The sequence below is a fragment of the Podarcis tiliguerta genome, assembly GCF_965153285.1.
Source record: "Podarcis tiliguerta genome assembly, chromosome: Z".
Taxonomy (NCBI): domain Eukaryota; kingdom Metazoa; phylum Chordata; class Lepidosauria; order Squamata; family Lacertidae; genus Podarcis; species Podarcis tiliguerta.
In genome coordinates, this window is record NC_139553.1 from 27,394,950 (window position 1) to 27,418,099 (window position 23,150).

The window sequence follows — 23,150 nt, forward strand, 5'->3', positions numbered from 1 at the left end:
TTCAGTAATACCCAAGATATAGATAAATATAAGCAAACAACTACTGATAAGAAGTCAGTCTCATTTTGATAGCACCCATTCTGATAAACAAAAAATGTTGTTTCTGCTTTCCCATGTGTTTTGGAAGTCTTTTTAGAGAAAGGAAAGGTATTTCCAGAGAGCACTATATTGAACCATTAGTTCTTTAAGATCAACCACCACAATTTATTTGATAATTTGTTCACAACATCAGATGTGATAGGGGGGTATATTCTTATGGATATGTTGATTATTTAGAATTGTTAAGAATTGTTATACTTTTCATTCATTTGTTACATTGTGAGTAATTTTGTGCACAATCTTGTGGCGAAAGTGGTACACAAATATTTATTCACCATAAGGTTACAAGGAAGGTTACAACAATAGAATATTTTTTTAAAAAAAAATAAAACACATAAAAACCATCCCAAATGGAACAGATTATGATTATTAGATATATTTATATCCTGCCTTCCTCACAAGTTGGGATTCAAGGCAACTTACAATATCATCATCATCACATATTTATTTATACTCCACCTTTTACACTGATACAGCATCTAAAAAGAACATTATGAAATAGAAAGCAATGAAACCAAGTGAGTTAAAAGCAATAATTAAAATAGAGCTGAACACATTTAGAACCAGCAGTAAAGTACAGTTTGCCCTGACAGCAGCCCTATAGTAAGCATTATGACAACCTTTAGAAGATATCTGAAGGCAGCCCTGTATGGGGAAGTTTTTAATGTTTGATGTTTTAGTATGTTTCTGTATATGTTGGAAGCTGCCAAGAGTGGCTGGGGCGACTCAGTCAGATGGGCGGGGAAATCATCGGCATCGCCATCATCATTTATACCTTAGTTTCAAAGGCCTGTTGGGACAGGAAGGTCTTAGCCTGCTGGCAGAAGGATAACAAGGAGGGAGCCAGTATGACCTCTTTTGGGAGGGAATTGTGTCACCATCAATCTTGCTTTTGATGTTGTTGGAAAGGTGCTCACCTGAGGATCTTAGCACCCAGGCAGGCACAAATTTAGCAAAAAAGATGTGCCCCACAAAACAATAAAGTGTTGATGAATGTGGCATCATTCTGTTAGGTATAGGACATAGCTCAGTGGTAGAGCATCTGCTTTGCAGGCAGAAGACCTCAGGTTCAGTCCCTGGTATCTCCAGGTGGGGCCGGGAGTGAGCCCTGCCTGAAATCCTGGACAGCTGCTGCCAGACAGTGTAGACAATACTGAGCTAGATGGACCATCAGTCTTAACACGGTATAAAGCAGCTTCCTATATCCCTATATAGGTAGGACCAGCATGTACATGTTCAGTGAGGTCATGCTTTGAGGTTTGTTTTGTTTTTCCCCACCCTAAGGGATGGGGGAGGTGAGGTTGCTTGCTGATCAAAGTGAATGCTGAAGAGTTCTTTAAACATTTAAAGTGAATTAGAGGCAACGTATGTAAGGCTTTTTCCCCTTCAAAGACTAACATTTTGTTAACAGATCTGATTAGCAAACTCCCTTTTAAAAAATTTAGTTCCTTGTGATATTTCCAGAAAGGCAACCTTGTAATCTATTTTGTATAAAATCCTAACATTTAGCAGAACAGCAGTGACTGCTGGTTTATTTATGACCATTCAGAGCTTTTTTTTGCTTGCTTAGGAGTGTATCAAAATTTCCTTTTACCAAGTCTGAGGCCCTATCCAGACTATACATTTAAAGCTATATTGTACCACTTTAAACAGCTATGGCTTCCCCCAAAGAATCCTGAAGTCCATAGTTGGTTAAGGGTGCTGTGAGTTGTTAGGGGACTCCCTATTCCCCTCCCAGAGCCACGATTCCCAGAGTTTCCTGAGAAGAAGGATTGGTTGTTAAACACCTCTGGAAATCCAAAATTAGAATTAGATTCTCAACAGCAGAAGCTAAACCCATCATGCAGTAAGGAACACTGGTAAGGAACCAGTGTTCTTTAAGACATTATTGGACTCCGACTCGTAAGACTCGTAAGCCCTCCGACTCATAAGCCCTCACCAGCATGGCCAATGGGAGTCCAAAAAAAGATTTTGAGAGATACAGGTCTCTGATTTCTGGTATAGACAGTAGTCATAGATCTGTCAGCTGTACTGATCACCAGTTGTTTTCCAGGATCAATTACAGGTGCTTACATTGATGTTTGAAGCACCAAACAGCCTAGCACCAGAACTCTGGGAATTGCGGCTCTGTGAAGCGAATAGTAGCTTCCTAACAAAGTACAGTTCCTAGGATTCTTTTGGAGAAGACATGCCTGTTTAACGGATATGATGCTAATTTAAATGTATAGTGCCAGTGTTGTCTTTTCTGGAGTGTCTGGCCTTCTGTGATTTAAAGTAGGCATTTCCACCATCACCTACTGATACCTGATCATTTTAAACTGAAGAGTCAAGAAACTGTGAGCAAAGGAAACTGCCTTGTGCTAGATCAGACTATTTGTCCTTGCAGTTCACTTGTTTATTGGCCCTCTGGGGTCTCAGGCCTTTCCAGTCATCTGATTCAAAATCCATTTTTCACCAGAGATGCCAGGAATTTTCCCTTTAAAACTTTTCAATTTTTTTTTTGAAAAAATAGTTTTAGATTGATTTGGGAGTATGAGATTATTTTTATTATCTACTGATCAGTTTCCCCCTATTTTTATGTACTTTTATTTTAAACAATATGTAAATATGGTCCCTAATGAAATCCTAATGTGGAAGCCATTTATCCACACTGGTTTGCCAGTATGTTGCATCACCATTCACATTCCACAGCAACTTGAGCACACTTCAAGGCTTACTCATGTGTTCAAAGCAGGTGCAGGAAAATGCTTCCCCCCCCCCACCCTAAATATCACATCACCATTCTAACGCCCCCCTATGATTTCATATTGAGCACAGTTGTATGAAAGGGATTGGGGCACCCAATTCCATGTGGTTCCCAGTTGTCTGGTGTTTCTAGTTATGCTCTACAAATGTCTACATATGAAATATGGGTGGTATCCAACTCCCTTGTCCTGTCAGTGCAAGGATTTATGCTTGTGCAATGGGACTTTCATCCTCTCCTCTCCCCCCAACCATGCATGCCCTGCACCCTCCCCAGTTCTGTTTTGGAGGGTTGCAGGGGATTTAAAGAGGGCACAGAGAGAGGAGAGGAAGGAAAGACCCATTCTGCACATTGAAATTTTTGCACTGTTGGGACAGCTACTTAGCACTACACTGGAATCAAACCTATGTACTTCCATCCCACTTGCCAGGCAGGGGATACGGTTTGTGCCTTCAACTAAACATGGTGGTCTTAAGCAAGTAGCTCTCACATTTTCAGCACTACTGTACTGCATTTAGGTACATTGAATTCTTAGTCTTCAGCCTTGTAGTTTATTAACGTTTTTCAGAGCTTTGTATGGATTAGAAGAAATCTCTGTTAATCTCTTGTGCCACATCAATTGTGGTGATGGGAAAACAGATTTGTTTAGACTTCTTGATTGAATGGAGTAATATTGCTAACAAACAAATATGCATATCTCAATATAATTTTATGGCAGCTTCAGAGGAATTTCAGGGCATAAAATGTCTTTCATTTTTAATGCACAATAAATTTTTGAACAGGAAAGAAGAAGAGTAAATAATATAGTTCCTTTACGCAAATACTACATTATCTAGATAAATAGAAGCTATAAAAGAAAAGAAAAAAGAGAAACAGTAAATGCAGTGGCACTGATAAATGCAGATCAATCACAATATGGGGGGGGGGGTGTGGAGAGAAAGAGATAACAGTTCGATATAAATATAATCTTTCCAGTTGGGGCCGTTGCTTTGTACGTTTGCTGAAATTCATATAATAATCACAATGTTTTGTATTTTCTTACTGTGTTCCACAAACTTTTATTGCAAATTTGTTAGCTAAGATTGCGAAGAATCTTTTATTCACAGAGGCAAATCAAGTAAACAAAGGTAGAGAATTGATGTTTGGTCAAAGCTACCAAAAGCACATAATTGCAGGAATTGTTTGAAGTAGGTTGGTGAGATACAAATGAAAACTTGTATCCACAAATCAGTGTCATCTTTCCCTAAAAGCAGGGATGGGCAACCTTTTCCCCCCTCCGCGGGGGTGGTAATCTGTTGGGAGCTGCTAACAGGTGTTGATGGGACTGAAACTAGTGATGGGTGGTGTCAAGTATGGAAAAGGCTATAGCTCGGTGGTGGGGAATGTGCTTTGCATGCAGAAGGTCCCATGCTCAATCCCTGAGTTCTGCAGGTGGGACTGGGAGGGTCTCCTGTCTGAAACCCTGGAAAGCTGCTGCCAGTTGGTGCAGAGAATACTGAGGTAGATGGACCAATGATCTGACTTAAGGCATATTCCTTTTTTCCAAAAGGACTTCTCTCTATAGCTCCATTTCCCCAACTTTCTTCCTGTCTTCCTCTTCTTGCCCAGAGAACTGCTGGGCAAGGAACAGCTCATTCTTGCCAGAGATCTGAACTGATAGCTTGCAAAACACTTCTGAAAATAGGGTGATGCTCTGATGGCCACATGAAATTAGACCAAGGGCTGAATGTGATTTGTGGGAAAGAATGAGGCTGAAATTCTGAGCTTCTTGTGACTTTGTATAAATATATAATAGCTGGGCTGCTGGATGAGACCAATTAGCCTCAACCCCGACACCATGTTTCCTACAGAAGCCAATCAGATGCCTGTGGGAAGCTCACAAAACGAGGACACCTGTCTTTCCTGCAGTGCTTGTTCCCAGCAACAGGCATTTTGGTGGCATACTGCTTTTCCAATTAAAGGTTCCACTTAGCTATGATAGCTGGTTGCTATTAATAGTTCTTTTCCATTAATTTGTCATCTCCCCCTTTAAAGCAGTAGAAGCCATTGGCTATCATGTTGTTTCATAGCAGTGGCTTCCACAGCTCAGTTATGCATTGTGAGAAAGTACCGTGCTTCATTTAGCCTCTCTCAAATCCACTGCAAATGATTGTGTTGTGCCTCACAAAAGCGGTGGCTAAAGTTGAAATGGTGTCAGCCTCCAGTGATGCTCAAGAAAGGGCTTTAGCTCACTGGCAGAGTATCTACTTTGCGTGCAGAAGGTCCCAGGTTCAGTCCCCCAGAATCTCCAGGTAGCAGTAGCAGAGAGAATTCTGATAGAAATCCTGGAAAGCTGTTATCCATTAAGGTAGACAGTACTAGATGAATCAATGGTTCTATATGGTGTAAGGCAGCTTCCTAGGTTCTTAATGCAAGTGGAGCCTCGCTGGATCAGGCTGAAGGGGTACCTAATTCATCTTCCTTTCCCCCTACGGTGGCCAGCCAAGTGCAAGACACAAAGTGCAAGCTCCCTGTTCCACAGTTACTCTCCAACAGCTCGTATTCAGAGGCATGTTGCCTCTGGTTCCATAAAACAATTCTCTACATTTCCATATTAGTTTGCAATAAAGTCCTCACAAAAATCCAGCATTTTAGCATAAATTTCTCCCAATATGCACATTTTTGTATGCAATCTTGCAAATACAAACATTTCTGCAGAACACTTTTCTGTAATATTTTTTTCTTCTATTTTCACTAATAGCTGTGTTTTATGCACACTTTACCCTTGTACTGTGGTACCTCTGGATATGCACACCTCTGGTATGCACGCGGCAAACCCGGAAGTATTTTTCTGGGTTTCGCCATGTGTGCATGCGCAGAAGTGCTCTACACACCCCGTGCATACGCATGGCGCGGTAGCGTGCTTCTGTGACCACACGCATGCGCAGAAGCGCTCTACCGTGCCACGTGCATGCGCAGAACAGGAACCTCCAGTTGCGAATTCCTCGGGATCCGACTGGACCTCTGGAATGGATCCCGTTTGCAACTGGAGGTACCACTATTATTGGACGCATTACTTGCCCGGAAAACAGCATTGCAAAATTTGGAGAAATGTCAAAGTGCGGCTGTGTTTTCATTCTGTTCCAGAAAGTGCAAATTAAGTAATTTCACCTTTAAATGCAGACTTAATAGAATTTCTCCCCCCAACCCTAGGTGCTGCAACAGGTTCAGCAACCCTTGAGTCAGTTCAATATCCCATAAAAGGTTGAAGCATTAAGAACCCATATTAAGAGTTTTCACATTTTCATTCTTCCTGAGCTGATGATTGTGTGGACTTTCCCCATCAAAGCGTTTAAGGGCCTTTTTGCTTCAGTTTAATGTGCACTTGTTCGTTCTTATTAAAGGTCACTTTTGGAATGGGCTTTGAACCTTTATGTGCTCTCCTAGCTCTCAGCATTCTTCTTTCCATGCCGGGCCCCATTTCCTGATCACTCTTTAATTACATTTGAAATCCCTTCGATGCTGTTATCTCCACACTGTCTCAATTAGTTCACCTCCAACTGTGTCAAATTTTTATGAGGTGGGACAAAATACTGCTAGTTATAACGAACTCTGGGTGTGTTTTTTTTAGCTTATCTCCTCGCAGCAGGGCAAGGAAGAGTTTACAGGACTGGTGTAGTCTAATTTGTTAGTGAGCTCTCTTGCCCTTTTTGGTCTGATTTATTTTTTTGAGAGTGCAGCTTGCTGTCTCTGCTACTAAAAAGAAGGAAGCTTCCCCCACTTTTCCTTGCTTGATGGCTGCAGGCTCCATTGATCAGCAATCACTGCTGCAGAGTGGGGTGGAGGAGGGGGGCTTTTAAACGTTTGCAAGCCCTGGTCAGGCATGGGGTTCTGAGAACAAAGCATTAAGAAAATAATAATGACGAACAAGCCTCTTTCCTGTACAGTAACCTCAGAGTCAGAGAGTTCCGGACAAGGTCTACCCATGGTAGCGATGAAGAACCTTTTCAACCCTGAGGGAAGCCTTCCAGGGGCTGCATGCCATTAGTGGGTGTGCACTGAAGCAAAAGTGGGTGGAGCAATTGATGCAAATTTTACCTTTAAACAGTAGGTTAGCAGAGCAGGCTGTAACGCTAAACCTCCAGCTGCTCGGAAAAAAGCAAAAGACTCTCTCTGTTCCTGGGGCTTTCTGTCCCCCAACGCAGGCATGTCATACAGCGTGAGAGATACGTTTCTTTCTTTCACTTACAAATTGCTTCCTGTGAACCATCCCAAAGTGATTCACTATGTCAAGTCCAATGCAGTGGTACCTCTAGATGCGAACGGGAGCCTCGTTCGCATCCAGAAGCTAATGCAACCCGTGTCTGCGCATCTGCATGTGCGCGAGTCACGATTCGCCGCTTCTGTGCATGCGCGGGACATCATTTTGACCATCTGCGCATGCGTGAGCGACAAACCTGGAAGTAATGCACTCCGTTACTTCCGGGTCACCGCAGCGCGCAACCCGAAAATACTTATCCTGAAGCTATTTCAACCCGAGGTATGACTGTACAGACACAGACTGGGGTAAACACCAGGTATGACTGTACAGACACAGACTGGGGTAAACAGTTAAAAAGACTGCATCACAAACGACGGTCTTTTATAGGATCCAAGAAGATAAGAGAGACAGAGCCTGACTGATGTGCAATGAGAAGGGGTTGCAAAGGACAGATGCCTGGTTCCTACATTTCATACTGAATAGCCCTCCTGCAGGACATAGTGATTGGTTGGGTATATAAGGAGTGAGGTTATTTTTTAAGGTTTCGTGGCCAAAGCTGTGTAGGACTTTGTGCACCACAGCCAGAACCTTTGACTCAGGTCACATCTATGTGGCAGTTCATTCCATTCTTACAACTTTCCCTTTACAGTTAATTTCCACATTCTGTCTATGCTTTCACACGATATAAAGGCCCAGAACTATGGTGGAATATAGTGCAAGTTCAGCATTCATTTTCAGATAATTTGAAAACTTTTTTTTTCCTCCTGGAAGCAAGTAACATGAAAATGAGTACTAAATTTGCACTATGTTCCACTATAGTTCCAGAAATGCCTTTTCCAGCATGGGAAAGCTCAAATGTGAGGTGGAACTTAAGGGTTATCAAAAAAAAAAAAAAAAAAAAAAGCGAAAACAGAATAAACTGCCGTGTGAATGAATGCAACCTTTGCTTGGTGGCTAACTGGTGGCCAGTGAAACCAGTGTTGGGGTTTTGTTGGAATGTTCTGGGATTAGGTGTGGAGGACCATCATCTTGTGATGGGCTGATTCCGTGTCTGGTGGGCATCTCCTCCAGCAGTTAAGGGTTTCTGGGTACTGGAGTGACTTGGCTTATCCAGGCTGGTCATTGGCTTTCCTCTCCGTGAAGAGATACAAAGACTTTCTGTTCAAGCTGGACCTTTCCATGGGCCACAAATTGTTTTGTTTTGTTTTTGCCCTCCTTCTGAGTCTTTGCTTCTTCCCTTGTTACATCCTACCTCTGATTCCTCTAATTTCCCTGAGCATTTTCTTTATTTGATTGTGTTTATTACAAATAAGAGAAAGACGGAACAGGCACCACAGAGAGGCTGAATTAAATATTCCTTAATAAGGCACAGTCTAATTGTCCTTCAGAAATGAACTCATGTTGGTAAAAACCCTGCAGTGAAAGCTTCACCGAAAGTGTCATCCTGAACACATTTGGGTTGAATTCAGATTTTAAGATGTTTCAATCTCTCCCCCCCCCTTGCAATATTGGAATAGCATATTTTCTTCCTTTTCTTCTTTGAAGGACGTTTTAATGTCACGAGCCCTTCCCATACTTGAACTTTCTGATGAAAGATCCCTTAAAACCAGACTGAGGGGGAAACTTTGAGTGACAAACCTTGTTCTTGGCTGCCTAATCAGAGGTAGCAGATGTGTCTAGATGTCTTTCATATCATTCCATTGATGTTAAATTTGCAACAAGATGTAATTTGATGTGAATGGAAAAACAGAATGCTATAGTGCTTTCGTGCGTGCATGTGTATGTTTTGTTTTGTTGCTTGCATTTAAATCTAAGAAAGGGGCATGTTAGAGCAAATTTTCACAGAAGCTCAGAGGATTCACAACTAGTGGACCTGTAGTGGTTAGAGTGTTGGAGTGGGACCTAGGAGATCTGGGTTCAAATCAATGCTCAGCTATGAAGACAGACAATCTTGGGCTAGTCACAGTTCCCCAGCCTCACAGTTCCCTACCTCACAGGGTTGTTGTGAAGATAAAATGTGGAGGGAGCAAACCACTTTGAGATCCTTGGAAGGAAGGTGGGGTATAAATATTAAAAATACAGGAACTTGATTGCTGAGCTGATCCCTGCAGAAAGCAGCCTTGCCAGCCTTTGATTGAATAGGGTTGCCGTATTTTTGAAGAGCAAAAAAGAGGACACATTTGCAGCAGCTCATGTGCCACCACCATCACCACCACATCAACTTCACACTGTTGCACATGCACACTCAACACACTCAGTTACACACACAGATGCCATGCAGACGCACTGCTGTCCCCACCCCGCACTGAGAGAGAAAGAGGAAGGAAGGAAGGGAGGGAGAGATGGGAGACATGCAATGTGGTATACAAGGTTCTGCCACACCACAATTTGTCCTCCCAAGAACCCTGTGGCATAGCTACCAAGCCAAGCTCAGGACAACTTTTGTCCAGGATACCTAGTAAACTGCTCTTCCCAAGCTTGTCTAGGTACATGTAAAAACTTCCAACCATGTGGCTCATCCAGATGATGCCCTATTTACACGCCACAAAAACAGCAGCGGGATGCTTTGAGAAGGCTATTATTATTTCACAGTACATAAACATTAGCTATGTGGATGGAGGTCTTTATATGTAGCCAAACTATTTATTGCTATCTTACTAGCACTCCCCGAGGTCTTCCCCTTAAAAACGCTTCTCCTTGCCCATTGGAATATCAAAGGGAGGAACCGGCTAACCTGCCTCTATTATCTTTCAGTCCTTTTGCAAACACTACCCAACAACTGCCACTTAAAAAGAGAGAGGGGGAGAGAGGTGGCTGGCTGGCTGGCAGACTTTGAAAGGGGTCAACGGTGGAGAAAGCCCTCGAACCAAGTTACGTGAAAGGGCAGCAGGAGTTGGGGAGCTGCAAGGAGGCTCTCCGGGCTGCACTCCTTTTCTTAGGCAAGGCTGTCAGGTGTGGAAGCTTGAAGGGAGAACATACGGGGGGGATGGGGAGTTAGAGTAACCTGTAGGTCAGTGTGATGATAGTGCAGATGATGGGGAGCTTGGCCTCGTGGCAGCACGGCAACCCTGGAGGCTGCTGCTAGGACAGGGGCTGCTGTGAGGAGGCCATGCCCAACATGAAAATCGCAAGCAGCATCCAAGGTAGCAGCACTCAGGAGCATCAACTTGGAGGTGGGGCTGCCCTCTGCCTCACCACTTGGGAAGTCCCCACCACTGCTGCAGCCCTCACAGCTGTGGCAGTGGCAGTGGCAGAGCTTTCTGCTCCGACACCAGGGGTGCAGAGCAGGCGGGAGCAGGGCTGGCATGCATCCTGGGGGCGTGGTGCGCCGCCTGCAGGAGCGAGGTGCCCAGTGTGGGCGGGGGGCCAGCCACGATGGCACCCTGGGGCAGCCAGGGGCAGTGCGCTTCCCCCCACTCCTCTTCCTCCGCCAGTGGGCAGCGGCATCGGGGCATAGCAGAGCCACCGCTGTTGCTGCTTTTGCCAGTGCCGCCTCCTCTGGAGAAATTCAGCCTGCACTTTCCTGACCATGTGGGCAGCTTTGCAGCCAGTTTGAGAGCACTGGGGAGGGATGTGACTGCACTCATTTTCTCCCTTGGAAGAAGGAGAAAAACCCAGATATTTTTGCAGATTCTAAAAATCCCCCTGGACAGAAATTTTACCCCTGAAAAAGAGGACATATCCATGAAAATCCGGACATATGGTGTCCTGACATAATTGAGCATAGGTCTGTGGCGAAGCTCCATGTACTGTGTTATCCAAGCAGCACTCAACAACCAACTGGCTGCCAAGTACTTTGGAAGTTCTGTGTAAGGGACTTATGAGACTCCATCATCCCTGGTATGTAGCAAATTCTGAAGAACAACACACACCAACACCACCCAGAAAAATCCCACCCACCCAATATCAGAAATCAGACCCTATGATTTTGTTGCTCAGATCTGCAGACTGTATTTCTTCATCGCTAGTTGTGGAATGTTTCTTTTGCAAAGTTTCCCCCAATGCGCTTCAACACTCTACTCTCACCCCCTTCCTTTGTTAAACATGCTACCTTTTCTTCTTTTAAATGGCAAAAACTCCATTATGTGCGGAGTTAAATGTTAGAATAAATTAAATGCCCAGGAGTATAGAAATGCAAAACAGAGGGTTTGCTGCTGCAAAATCAGATAGTAAAAGGGGGGGGGGGGAGAAGTGTGGTTTCTGTAGGCAACTCATTTCACCATTCATTAATTGGGCACCACATTTTTGATTCAGAAAGGATTGAATACAATATTTTGCAATTTGCCTTCCTACAACACACACACACACACAAACTTTTATCTCAGTTTGGTTATATATATATTTCTCCACACTGGAGCAGACTCAGTTCTGTGTTTTCTGTCTTTGTCTGAGCTCTGTATTGTTTTTAACTTCTGTGCTGATTTTGAAATTTTAAAGTCCTGGATGAGGTTGTACTCCTAGCAGCTCCTAGCAGTACTCATAGCTTGGGGGGGGGGGGGTGTCCCAGATTTAGCACTATCTCTAGAGGCTCTGGTGGCCTTGGTGACTAGGAGTGCCCCTTTCTAGCTGCAGTTGGTTTGCCAGCTATGGCCACTTTCGGACAGAAATTACTGGGCCACTCCTACTTCCAGATGTGATTATTGCAATGCACTCTGCCTGGGGATGCCTTTGAAGACGACTCAGAAACTTCAGTTGGTCCAAAATGCAGTGAACCCTAGATTACTGCCTGGGGATCCCTTTAGACCACATATAACCCCTGTTTTAGAACAGCTGCATTAGTGACCGATTCATTTATTTCATTTCATAAAATTTATATGCCACTAGAATGTAAAAAAAAGAAAACCTCAAAGCAGTTTACAAAACAATAACACCGAGAAAAATTCAATACAAAATAAATGTTAAACTGTTAAATGTTAAAAAAACTAAAGCAGATTAAGATTCACATCAATTTTCCAAGCATCTGGGTTGGTTTGTAAACACACCAGTGTTTAGAGCCCTAAATGGCATAAGCCTCAAAGACTGGCTCCTTCCCTACAGACTCTCTTGATCTTAATCACAGTATTAGACTGTCTGCTGTTCCAAAGTCTCAAAAGTTAAAACAAGCCCCTTTCCTGGTCTCAACTGCCACATGTAATATTTCGCTCTGACGCCAAGCAAACGTCCAATAGAAGTAGCCATGGTAGCGATAAGTTTTGCCACAGGATTCCGCTCTGTACTTGCTTCCCTGTACTCTAAATCAGGCCCATTCCCCACTTCCATTTGAAGTGTCAAAAAGAGGCGGGGGAAATGTCTCCCTTGCGTCTGCTCTGTTCGTCCTGTGGCAGCTATTGCAGAAGCAGCTTGAAGCAGCAATTACATAGACTAAAACACAAATTAGATCTGCCACTCCATAGACAAGTTCTCCCCTAGGGCCTTAAGATTAATACGGGTGGGTGGGTGGAAGACGCAAAGGAAGCAAAATACTAAACAAAATAAATGTGGTTTCCCTTCCCTGTCTTTGAGGTTGCTTGAGCTTGACTTCGATGTGTTGCCCCAAGGCATGAATTCTAAAGGTGGGACCACATGGCTGGAAGCCCTGCACTCATCTCCAGGGATGTAGCTGTGGAATTTGAGTGCAAACATTTCTAGCTGCCATCAGCCAATTGTTGGGATTAAAGGAGACCTTCTTGTTGCTTTGCGGTGGTGCTGTTTTGTGGGGCTGGGTGTGTGTGTGTGTGCCTTCGTTGGTTAGTTTTGCTTCATATTAGAGGGTTTCATCCCACTCAGCCCCAAATTTATTCATTTAGTAATCAGGAAAGTTGTTGATTAAGGGGGAGCTTTTAAATCCTACCACTCTAGTTACTACAATCTAGGAGCACTACTGCTTTTTTCTCCCTTCAGGGCCAGGGATTGGGAGCCAGTCTGGTGTAGTGGTTAGAGCATTGGGCTAGGAACTGGGAGACCAGGGTTCCAATCCCTACAAAAATAGCAATAAAACCCATGAGGGCCACTGAGAAATCAGAAAGGAGGTGTTGGCATGCTCGGGGACATGAAATGCTGAGCATCCGTTGGAAAAGAAAAAAAGATTGAGAACTTGGGGAGAGGGAGTGGAATGGTTTGTTAGAAGAGGGTGAGGGTGGGCACCTGGACCCTTGAAGAGGAGCACTACTATGAGGAAGCAGTGGCAGCTGGTGCTCACTGAGACTAGTATGGCTGAAGGCAGAGAGGTCAGCCATAGGTGGAGCCGGAACCAATGGCAAGCAGAGCCAAATAATTCCAGCTTTGTCCCCATCCCCCTCCCTGCAACACTGAGATGAAGGATGAGGAAGATAACAGGCAGTTCGGCCTGCTGTGTTGGCTGGTTGTAAGTAAGGCAGGTGGACAGGTGGGAGCATCACCCTGGTGGACCAGCCTCCATTGCTAGAAGTGGGTAGTCATTGCACCATTTTGTTGTCAAGGGAAGTCTCTCTCTCTCTCTCTCTCTCTCTCTTTCTCTCAGAATCACACACACACACACTTAATTAGTTACTACATTCCCCTGGGGGTAGGGAACCTTCTTCCATCTAAACTCCACATTCCCTTGTGGGCAGTCTTCCAGGGGCCACCTGTGAGTGGTAGATAGGGATGAGGGAAAGATTCAATTCAGTTAGCATTTAAAGCTGAATCTATGAAACTCGCACTTTCTGAAACAGTATGAGAACCGATACATAGTCACCCTTCAAAATTCACACATCTCCAGATTTTGTGATGCAGTTCTCTATTAAAAGAATGTTTACGAAGGTAAACAAAGAGATAAACAACTACCGTATTTTTTGCTCTATAAGACGCACCAGACCACAAGACACACCTAGCTTTTGGAGGAGGAAAACAAGAAAAAAAATAGTCTGAATCTCAGAAGCCAGAACAGCAAGAGGGATCGCTGCACAGTGAAAGCAGCAATCCCTCTTGCTGTTCTGGCTTCTGGGATAGCTGCGCAGCCTGCATTCGCTCCATAAGATGCACACACATTTCCCCTTACTTTTTAGGAGGGAAAAAGTGAGACTTATAGAGCAAAGAATACAGTATGTGACTTTCCAAAGAAATCTGAAGGCAGCTTTAAATGTCTGACATTTCATTGTGTTTTTATATTTGTTGGAAACTGCCTATAGTGGCTGGGGCAGCTGAGTTAGATGGGTGGGGTATCAGCATCATCATCCTCATCAATAAAAATGCATATGTTAAGGGAAGGTGCTCATACAGGGGACAATAATGTTCATAGTAACCAAAGCTGAAAGAAACAAAATTGCAATTCACATTAAAATGCTAATGAGTTTTTATGATGATGAATGATATAATAATAATAATACAGTCAAACGTTGGTAGTCGAATGCCTTAGTTGTCAAACAAATCGGCTCCTGAACGTTGCAAACCCAGAAGTGAGTGTTCTGGTTTGCAAACGTTTTTTGGAAGCTGAACGTCCGACGTGGCTTCTGTGACTTCCAATTGGCTTGCAGGAAGCTCTTGCAGCCACTGAAAATCCAGATATTTATTCACACTTGCATAGTCTCCAACTGCCACCAAAATGCCAAGAGCATCATGAAAACCTATAAGCTGCCATGGCTTTTCATTGTGTCAGCATTCCAAATTCTGTGAGTGGGGAAAGGAAGCAGCAAAGGGTGGAGACAGGGAAGAAGGAGGAGGCCCCACCTCTCATGGTGGCATAGCAGGACTCATGGGAAGAGGTGGTGCACCATCTGTTGTTGCTGCACTCCTCAGCTCTGCCAGACAGTACCTTTTAATGCATCCAACTACAGTACTGGTGGTGGTAGGAGTGGCCTAAGGGCCCTCCGCTTGTGTGGTCATAACCCCCAACCGTAGAGACTACATTGCTGGCATGGAAGTGTTCCCTGTAAACATTCAGCACTTCTGCCTCCTCTGATGCCCAAGGCAGTTTGATGGATTTTTAACCAGATAAGGCTCCCACGTATAACCAAGATGTTTGCTGGTATGGTATTGTTACATACTCCTCTTAGTAACAGCCATCAGGGTTGCTCTGCCTGGTATTCCATTGGCAGTGTGCGTATCTAAGGGGTGTAGAGGGCACACTGAGGTAGAATAGAACGTCCCTATTTTCATCTGAGGAATGTTGGAGGGTACTCACATGCATATTTAGGCACGCACATACCCCTTCACCCAGATCACAAAGGAGCATTGTCACAATTTAAAGACTCTTTCCAGCTAGACATAGACATTGTGGAGCAGAGCTGGTGAGGTGTGTGGCTGGCAAAAGACTTGGGAGAGCCTGGAGAAAGATCTAGAGGCCTGTAAGGCTGCATTCATCCCTGGAGCCTAAGGTTCTCCATCCTTGCAATGCATGTTCAGATGTCCTAGCTTATGTAGCCATGCTGTTCATCTGCACGCATCTGCACTGTGGCTTTCCATCACATGAAAATGGTTCCCAACCTGCTGGCTTTATGTGTGTTTTGAAGAGAGCCTAAGAATATCATAAATCCACTTTGAGTTTTATCTCCTCCAGGGAATATGCAGTATTGTAGGTAACAAGGTTAGATGTGCAAAGCTAAAAACCACCATTTATGGCACTATAAGAGCTTCAAAGAAAATACATCCTGTGGGAATTGGAGCACTACAAAAGCATGCATATTTAAGGAAATACTCTGTGAAGGCAATGCAAAGCGTTTGAAGGGAAAGGAAGTATCCTTTTTTTTCAGCTCACCCACAACAGTTTTGCCCTGTACCAGCAAAAGTCTTGTCTCCAAATATATTTACAGTGTCACATATGCCACCTGCAAAATTAAAATATCAATAGATGGCCACATTCTGCCTATTTTTGAAATGTGTTGTCAAATTAGCATTCATCAGGCTTCTTGGGCTCGAGTCACCCTATAGCTCCTGCTACAACAAATAGATCTGATCCTGCCAGCAGGCTGCTGTCAACAGGAACATGCCTGGAAGTGGGTGAGCTTGAGTGAGCTGCCTGCAGCCCTTGTTCCTTGGACCCAGCTGGCAGAATATGCACAATTAGCTCTGGAGGAAGTTCTGGGGCTGGAAGATGGAAGGGACAAGGGAATGACAGGCCATAACACTTTAAAAAAGAAAAAAAGCTGGAGCCATGGAAGATGCTATGAGTGAATCTTTTGGAAAATAGACAAAGGCTGAATGATCTCTCTCTTTGTGTGTGTGTCTGTAAATGCATTATTAAATCTGTTTCTTTGGTGTGTTTGTTTTTGCAGAGATGGAATTTCATGATACTCCACATATCTTGTGCACTGGCTACCAGCCAGACATGCATGCTGTCTCCCAGTGTGGCTATCCGATAGAGATGGGTTCTGATGTCGATACCGAGACAGAAGGAGGAGCCTCACCAGATCAGGCCTTGAGGATGTGGATGTCCGGAATGAAATCGGAGCACAGTTCGTGTTTATCGAGCCGCGCAAACTCAGCGCTATCCCTCACTGATACTGACCACGAAAGGAAGTCTGATGGGGAGAACGGTAATGAAGCAACCCATTAAAAGCAGGCATAGATTTATTTCAATGTGGGTGTGCATGTATGAGAGAGAAAGAGGTTCAGCCATGCCAATTTGTACTTAAACAGAACTATTAATGAAGCAGCAGTTGGGTAAACAAAATGTAGAAAATGTATACACTTGGGTATGTATGCTTTCGTGAGCATCCATGGTGGTTTTGTAAAAAATAATAATAATAATCAAATTTTCATACACTGTGGAAATTTACTTCATTATTTATCAGATAATTTCTACTCTCGTTAAAAAGAAATCCAAAGGGCAGGCTGAGGAACAACATAGTAAGAGCCGTCAACAATGTTTGTTTTAAAAAGACTGAAAGGGGGAAAGCAGCGTTAAATATAAAACAATAACAACAAATTCAAACAAAGACATTGGAGAAAGGTGCCTTATTCCAGGACAGACTTTTACTTGCCTCATAAAAGGTAAAGGTACCCCTGCCCGTACAGGCCAGTCTTGACAGACTCTAGGGTTGTGCGCCCATCTCACTCAAGAGGCCGGGGGCCAGCGCTGTCCGGAGACACTTCCGGGTCACGTGGCCAGCGTGACATCGCTGCTCTGGCGAGCCAGAGCTGCACACGGAAACGCCGTTTACCTTCCCGCTAGTAAGCGGTCCCTATTTATCTACTTGCACCCAGGGGTGCTTTCAAACTGCTAGGTTGGCAGGCGCTGGGACCGAACAACGGGAGCGCACCCCACTGCGGGGATTCGAACCGCCGACCTTTAGATCGGCAAGCCCTAGGCGCTGAGGCTTTTACCCACAGCGCCACCCGCGTCCCTTACTTGCCTCACTCAGTACCTAAAAGCTAGGGCATCTGCCTTGCACACAGAAGGCCCAAGATTCAATCCACAGACTCTCCAGGAGGGACTTGAAATCCTTTCTGAAATCCTGGAGAGCTGCTGTCCATCAGTGTAGACAATACTGAGCTCAATAGACCAATGATCTGAGCATCTGATACATGAGCATCCTATAATAATAAACGAATAATAATTTTAATAAAGAGTCTTTGTGGGAAGGGGGTTATTGGTTTGTTGTTGTTGTGATTATTTTGTATTTCGTGTTCTCATCTTGTAGTTTTATGCTGTTAAACGCCCTGTGATCTTCGGATGAAGGGTGGTATACAAATTTTGTATTAATAAACAAACAATATATGTATATACTGCCTGGCAGTAGCTGTCCAGGACTGTAGACTGAGAAAGGTATTTCATATCGCAAGCTACTTTTGATTATTTGGAGATGCCTGGTACTGAACCTGGGACCTTCTGTGTGTAAAGCCGGGGGTTCATCCCTGCCCCTGCCCCCAGATGCTGCTTATTCAAACAGACTAAAAGCTTGTGGAAGCTTCCATCATCGGCTGATGGTGGAGCAGCTATGTTTTATTATTTATTTTATTTGAAGACGGGCATCACCAACTGGAAGGAAGTTGCTCAGGTTGACACAGATCCTTGTGATATCCTGGGCTCATTCAGGAGGAAGGGTGGGATAGATATCAAATAATGTTGTCAGCATCCGTCCATCTTGGGAAACAATGGAGGAGTGTGCCTTTTGGGGGTAAAGTCAAACTGTTGGAAGGTTGCAGCACTTGCTGTGGCTGTAGAGCAGGGGTCAGCAAACTTTTTCAGTAGGGGGCCGGTCCACTGTTCCTCAGACCTTATGGAGGGCCAGACTATATTTTGAAAAATAATAATGAACGAATTCCTATGCCCCACAAATAAACCAGAGATGCATTTTAAATAAAAGCACACATTCTACTCATGTAAAAACACCAGGCAGGCCCCACAAATAACCCAGAGATGCATTTTAAATAAAAAGATAGGTTCTACTCATGTAAAAACATGCTGATTCCCGGACCGTCTGTGGGCCGGATTGAGAAGCCGATTGGGCTGGATCTGGCCCCACCCCCCGGGCCTTAGTTTGCCTACCCATGCTGTAGAGGCTGAAAAATAATGATAATATATCCAACTGATGGTCTTCTAAATATCCTGGGCCTAAGTTATTCAGGGCTTTAATTGTAATATCAAGCACTTTTATTAAATTGTTTTATTTTCTTTGAACTGAGCTTGGGAAAATAACTGTAACGTGTTTCTGAAGTAGTCAGTTAATATGATTGTATTGGCATAATATCATTTGCATCTGTTCAGTTTACCCATTAAGATAGAGGGATAGATGGAAATCGCATACTCACACACTGATGAATAAAATATTGAAAGGGAAAACTCAACATACTAACTAACTTTGGAGTGTTGACACAAATAACATCTGAGCACAGGAGATGGTACAGCTAAATGTAATCAGCCCTTGTGATGTCTTTGCTTTCCACAGTTCTACTTATACATTTTGACAGTTGGAGAACTCGGGTCAGATGTGAAGTCAGTAGCATAATTTTAAATCTGTCCCACAGTTGTCCTTGTATGTTTTTCGTGTCAATGTCCCACAGGCATCCCAGCTCACTAGTGCATTTTGAAGTCTATATGACTGGGAAAATCACAAATCACTCACCCTTGATACTCCTTTTATCATGGGGCAAACACCCAACCCATCTTCAATGCTCACATCATATTCACAATTCATGACAGGGCATTTTGAGTTGATATCCCATGTTTTTGTGCCTGCATCACCAACATTCTTCAGACAAGATGTCTTGTCCGTTATTAGCAACTAACACCTACTCCTTGGAAGTCCCTCCCCTTGAATATTAGACAGGTGTCATCTCTTATATCTTCTCAGCACCTACTGAAAACCTTCCTCTTTCAGCATGTTGAGATGTTTCCCTGTGTGCATATATACTGGAATTATTTTTATTTTATTTATGCTTGTTGTTTGCTGCCCTGGGCTCCTTTAGGGAAAAGGGTGGGATATAAATTTAATAAGCAACAGCAACAAAAGAATGACCCACCCCTTTCTATGGAAGCTCATAAGAGTTGCATGTACCTCAGATCTTCAAATGCAGGTACTGGGGGATGCAAGGAACAGTTTATGTAGACATCCCAGATAATTGCAGGGTTGTATAATAACTCCTGAATGGCAATTTATGCATTCTGTGACATTCCAACTCATCTTTGTGCAATTTGCATCCTTTTGTCATATCTGCAGTTCTGTACAGAAGAAGGTTCCCCAATGGCTCCTTACTAAGACAGTCAAGGGACGTCTGGTGCTGATTTGTCAAAGTCAGTGTCCAAGGTCTAAGGCTGTTGCCATAGATTGGGAGGGTGTCACAGATGGAGAAGAAATTCAGTTCAGTTTGCGTTTATAGGTAAATCGAACTAAATTACACTTCCTGAAAAGCAAACCAAAACTCAGCTATCCTTTGAAATGTCACACTTCTCTGAATTTTACTCAGCCCAGTTTTCTGTGCAAAAAAAGAGAGCAAATAACAGGGTAAAGTATGCATAAAATACATACATTGGTTAATATAGCATCCACAGATACATTATATCAGAGAAAATTCTTACAAAGATGTGTGTACTAGGAGAAATGCTGGCTAATTGTCTTGAGAATGCTTTTTTAAAAAATAAATAAATCTCAAACTGATGCGGAAATGTGGAGAACAGTCAGGTACCAGCTGATATCTGCTTAAGACCTTGGACACCGACTGCATGAGTTTGCACAAGATAGAGGAACACTCCAACCTGTAATAAGGCAGCTTTCTTATTTGTTCCTATCCCATCTCATTTCTGGAGGTGCATCATGATGCAGATATTCCCTTGTTTCAGGGCTGTAGTCTGGATTGAGGGCAATTGTCACATAGTCCAAGACACCTGTTTAAAATTCCTGTTTTCATTGTTAATGACAACTCATGGTACATTCTAGAATTAGAACTGAGCAAAAATTTATCAGGTGATACTTTTTTCTGGTGAAAGTAATATTTTTCCTCCGCCCCTCTAGAAAAAAAAAGTCCACTATCCTGATTTCCCCCCACTGTGTTTGTGTATATACGTATACATGTGTATGGTAGCTGCCATTTCCCCTCCATTATGCCCTGGAACAAATCTGAGTCTGGGGAATTGTGGAAGATGCAGAATGATGGCCAAGCTGCCAACACAGATGCTAATCTTGACCTTTGCAGCACCTGCAGCAAAGCAGGAACTAAGGCAGGAAAGGGATGGGAGGGGCGGAGAGAGAGATGGAAGCTGTGCTACTGATAGTGTCAAGCCTCCAACCCCTTGGGGATAATTTCTCCTACCCCTCTAATCATTTGATGAGATGGTCCCTCCAAACATCTCTAACCACAAATAGGGTGGATCATTGTTAGGTGTCACGTGCCTGCAGTTCTAGCTAAAATCTTCCACATGGAGCAATTCCATGGTTAGAGCTGCATGGAGGAAATGAAGAAAAGAATGAGCTGACAAGAAGGAATGAACAAGGGGAAGGTCAGTAGCTCAGCAAAAGAGCATCTGCTTTGTATGCAGAAGGTGCAATATTCAATTTCTGGCATCTCCGGGTACATCTGGGAATGACCCCTGCCTGAAGCCCCTGAGGGCTGTTGTCAGTCAGTGTATGCATTGCTGAGCTAGATGGCCCAAGGAACTATGTTCCTATGACCAAGCAGATTCCTGGCAGTTATTTGCCGGTATGTGGAGAAGTGTGTACTTTTAAATTAATCCATTTCCCCCCATGTATGGGTTACTTCCCATAAAACCATTCAAAGCAGTTTCACAATAAAATAAAAAACCAACCATCAGCAATAAAAGCAGGTATGTAATTTAACATATGACAACTGTAACAATTAGAAAGCAACAACCATAAACAATAAACACAATCTATTAAGTAAACATAATAGATTGTGTGTTAAGTAAACATAAGCAAACTGAATTGAAATTCCCATATGAAAGGCTCTCTGATAAAGGGAAATATTCAGCAGAACCCAAATAAAGTCAGCACCGGTCTGATAAGTAACAAGAGAGAGTTTCATAGGTTAAGTACCACTGCACAAAAGGGCAAATATCTACAGTGTATGAAACAGACCACCTGATGAGATGCTGATTGCAGGAGGCCCTCTCCTGCAGAGCTCAGTAATCAGTTATGCATGCAAAGGGGTGAGAGGATCTTTTAGGTTTCCTGGTCCCAAGCTGAACAGGGCTTTGTACACCAGTAAAAGCACCTCGAACTTGGTTTGGTACTTCTTTGTGTCCTGTTCTCATGCACATCACCTCTGGGAAGTTGTGGGTCTCCATTTGCTCATGCACTACTACCTCCATATGGCTGTGGCCAGGGGACTGCTGTACATGGGGAGGATTTAGCAGTGTGTGAACTGAACCATGTCATATTTGTGCACAAGTTGCCTCCAGTTGGTCCCAAGGCAGAACAAAGTCTGTGGGTTAAAAAACACACACACACCCTGCTAATAATGACCAGTTTCTCTGGAAATAGTAGCCCGATCCAGCTTTACTATAAATAGCTCTGTTCTAAGACATAAACAGTTGCTTTATAATGTGTGAGCAAAAACCCCTTCAGCAGTAAAGCTCCAGCATGCCAATGCTAGCTGAATTATAGAAATCGGGGGTGGGGATGTGAGAGAGAGTAGCGTTGCAAGGAGGCAAGATTGAGTTAGTGCCAGCACTCAACAATAGGAAGGAAAGCATATCTGTTTTTTGCAACACATGCTTACATGGTTTTAATTCCTAAACTATTTCTTCCCTTATGCACAACACAGTTTCTAAGTGTATTTGGCAAATGTTCCAGTGTAAAGAAATGCATTTGAAACACACACATGCCCTATTTGTTTGCTCTCCCCCTCTCTCAGATGGGATTACCTTCATTTGAAGGAGAGGGTGGAGATGTGCCCAACACATCTCTGTCGCTGTTACTGCTGTTTCCTGCACCCCCTGCAATGTTGGGGGCTGAATGTCTGCAGCAGGATGCTTGCTCTGTTTGAGTATGCTCCCTACACAAAGCAAAACTCTGACTTTCTAGGATCTTTAGCTTGCTCAGAAAGAGCAGGGTTTCTCTTGCATGACCGTCAGCCCCCAACATAGCAGTGGGTGGCCACAGGAACAGCAATGGAGATGTAGGGATGTGGCTGTGTCAGTAGGCACATCCGTGCTTTGCCCCTTGCATATTAGCAATAGTGTCTATGAATAGGGCCTTACACACACACACACACACACACACACACACGAGAGAGAGAGAGAGAGACAGAGAGAGAGAGATGCTAGACAGCCTGTTCTACTGTCAAACAACTCCTACTTTCAGCATTGATAATATTGTGATTTTATGTTGTGAACTGCCCTGAAACCTGCAGCTATAGGGCAGTATGCTACAGCCCTATACTACTAAATTTGTTTGCACAAAACGTATGTGACTATAGTCACATCCAGACCGTACATTTAAAGTGCTATTCTATCATACTTAAAGTGTATGTTCCAGATGTGTCCATAGTCTAACCACCACATAAGCTTTGTGTAAGCAAATCAGGATGAATGCTGAATAAACAAGTTGCTGTGAGGAGCCCTAAAGAATAGGAGAAAGTTTGTAGAGGTAGTTTGACAGTGGAAGAGGATGCCTCAGGAGTTGATGGGCTGCTTTTCACTGGAGGTATTTAAGGAGAAGCTGGACAGCCAGCCAT

General features: G+C 43.6%; 1 protein-coding gene across 13 annotated transcripts in view; it reads left to right on the forward strand.

The window, feature by feature from the left end:
• TENM1 (teneurin transmembrane protein 1) overlaps nucleotides 1–23,150 on the forward strand; it is a 372,670-nt gene that overhangs the window by 111,336 nt on the left and 238,184 nt on the right. For all 13 annotated transcript variants that reach the window (XM_083423250.1, XM_083423251.1, XM_083423261.1 and 10 more), the window contains exon 3: nucleotides 16,292–16,552. In XM_083423250.1, the coding sequence (XP_083279376.1) occupies nucleotides 16,292–16,552 (261 nt within the window). The remainder of the gene's footprint in view (nucleotides 1–16,291; nucleotides 16,553–23,150) is intronic.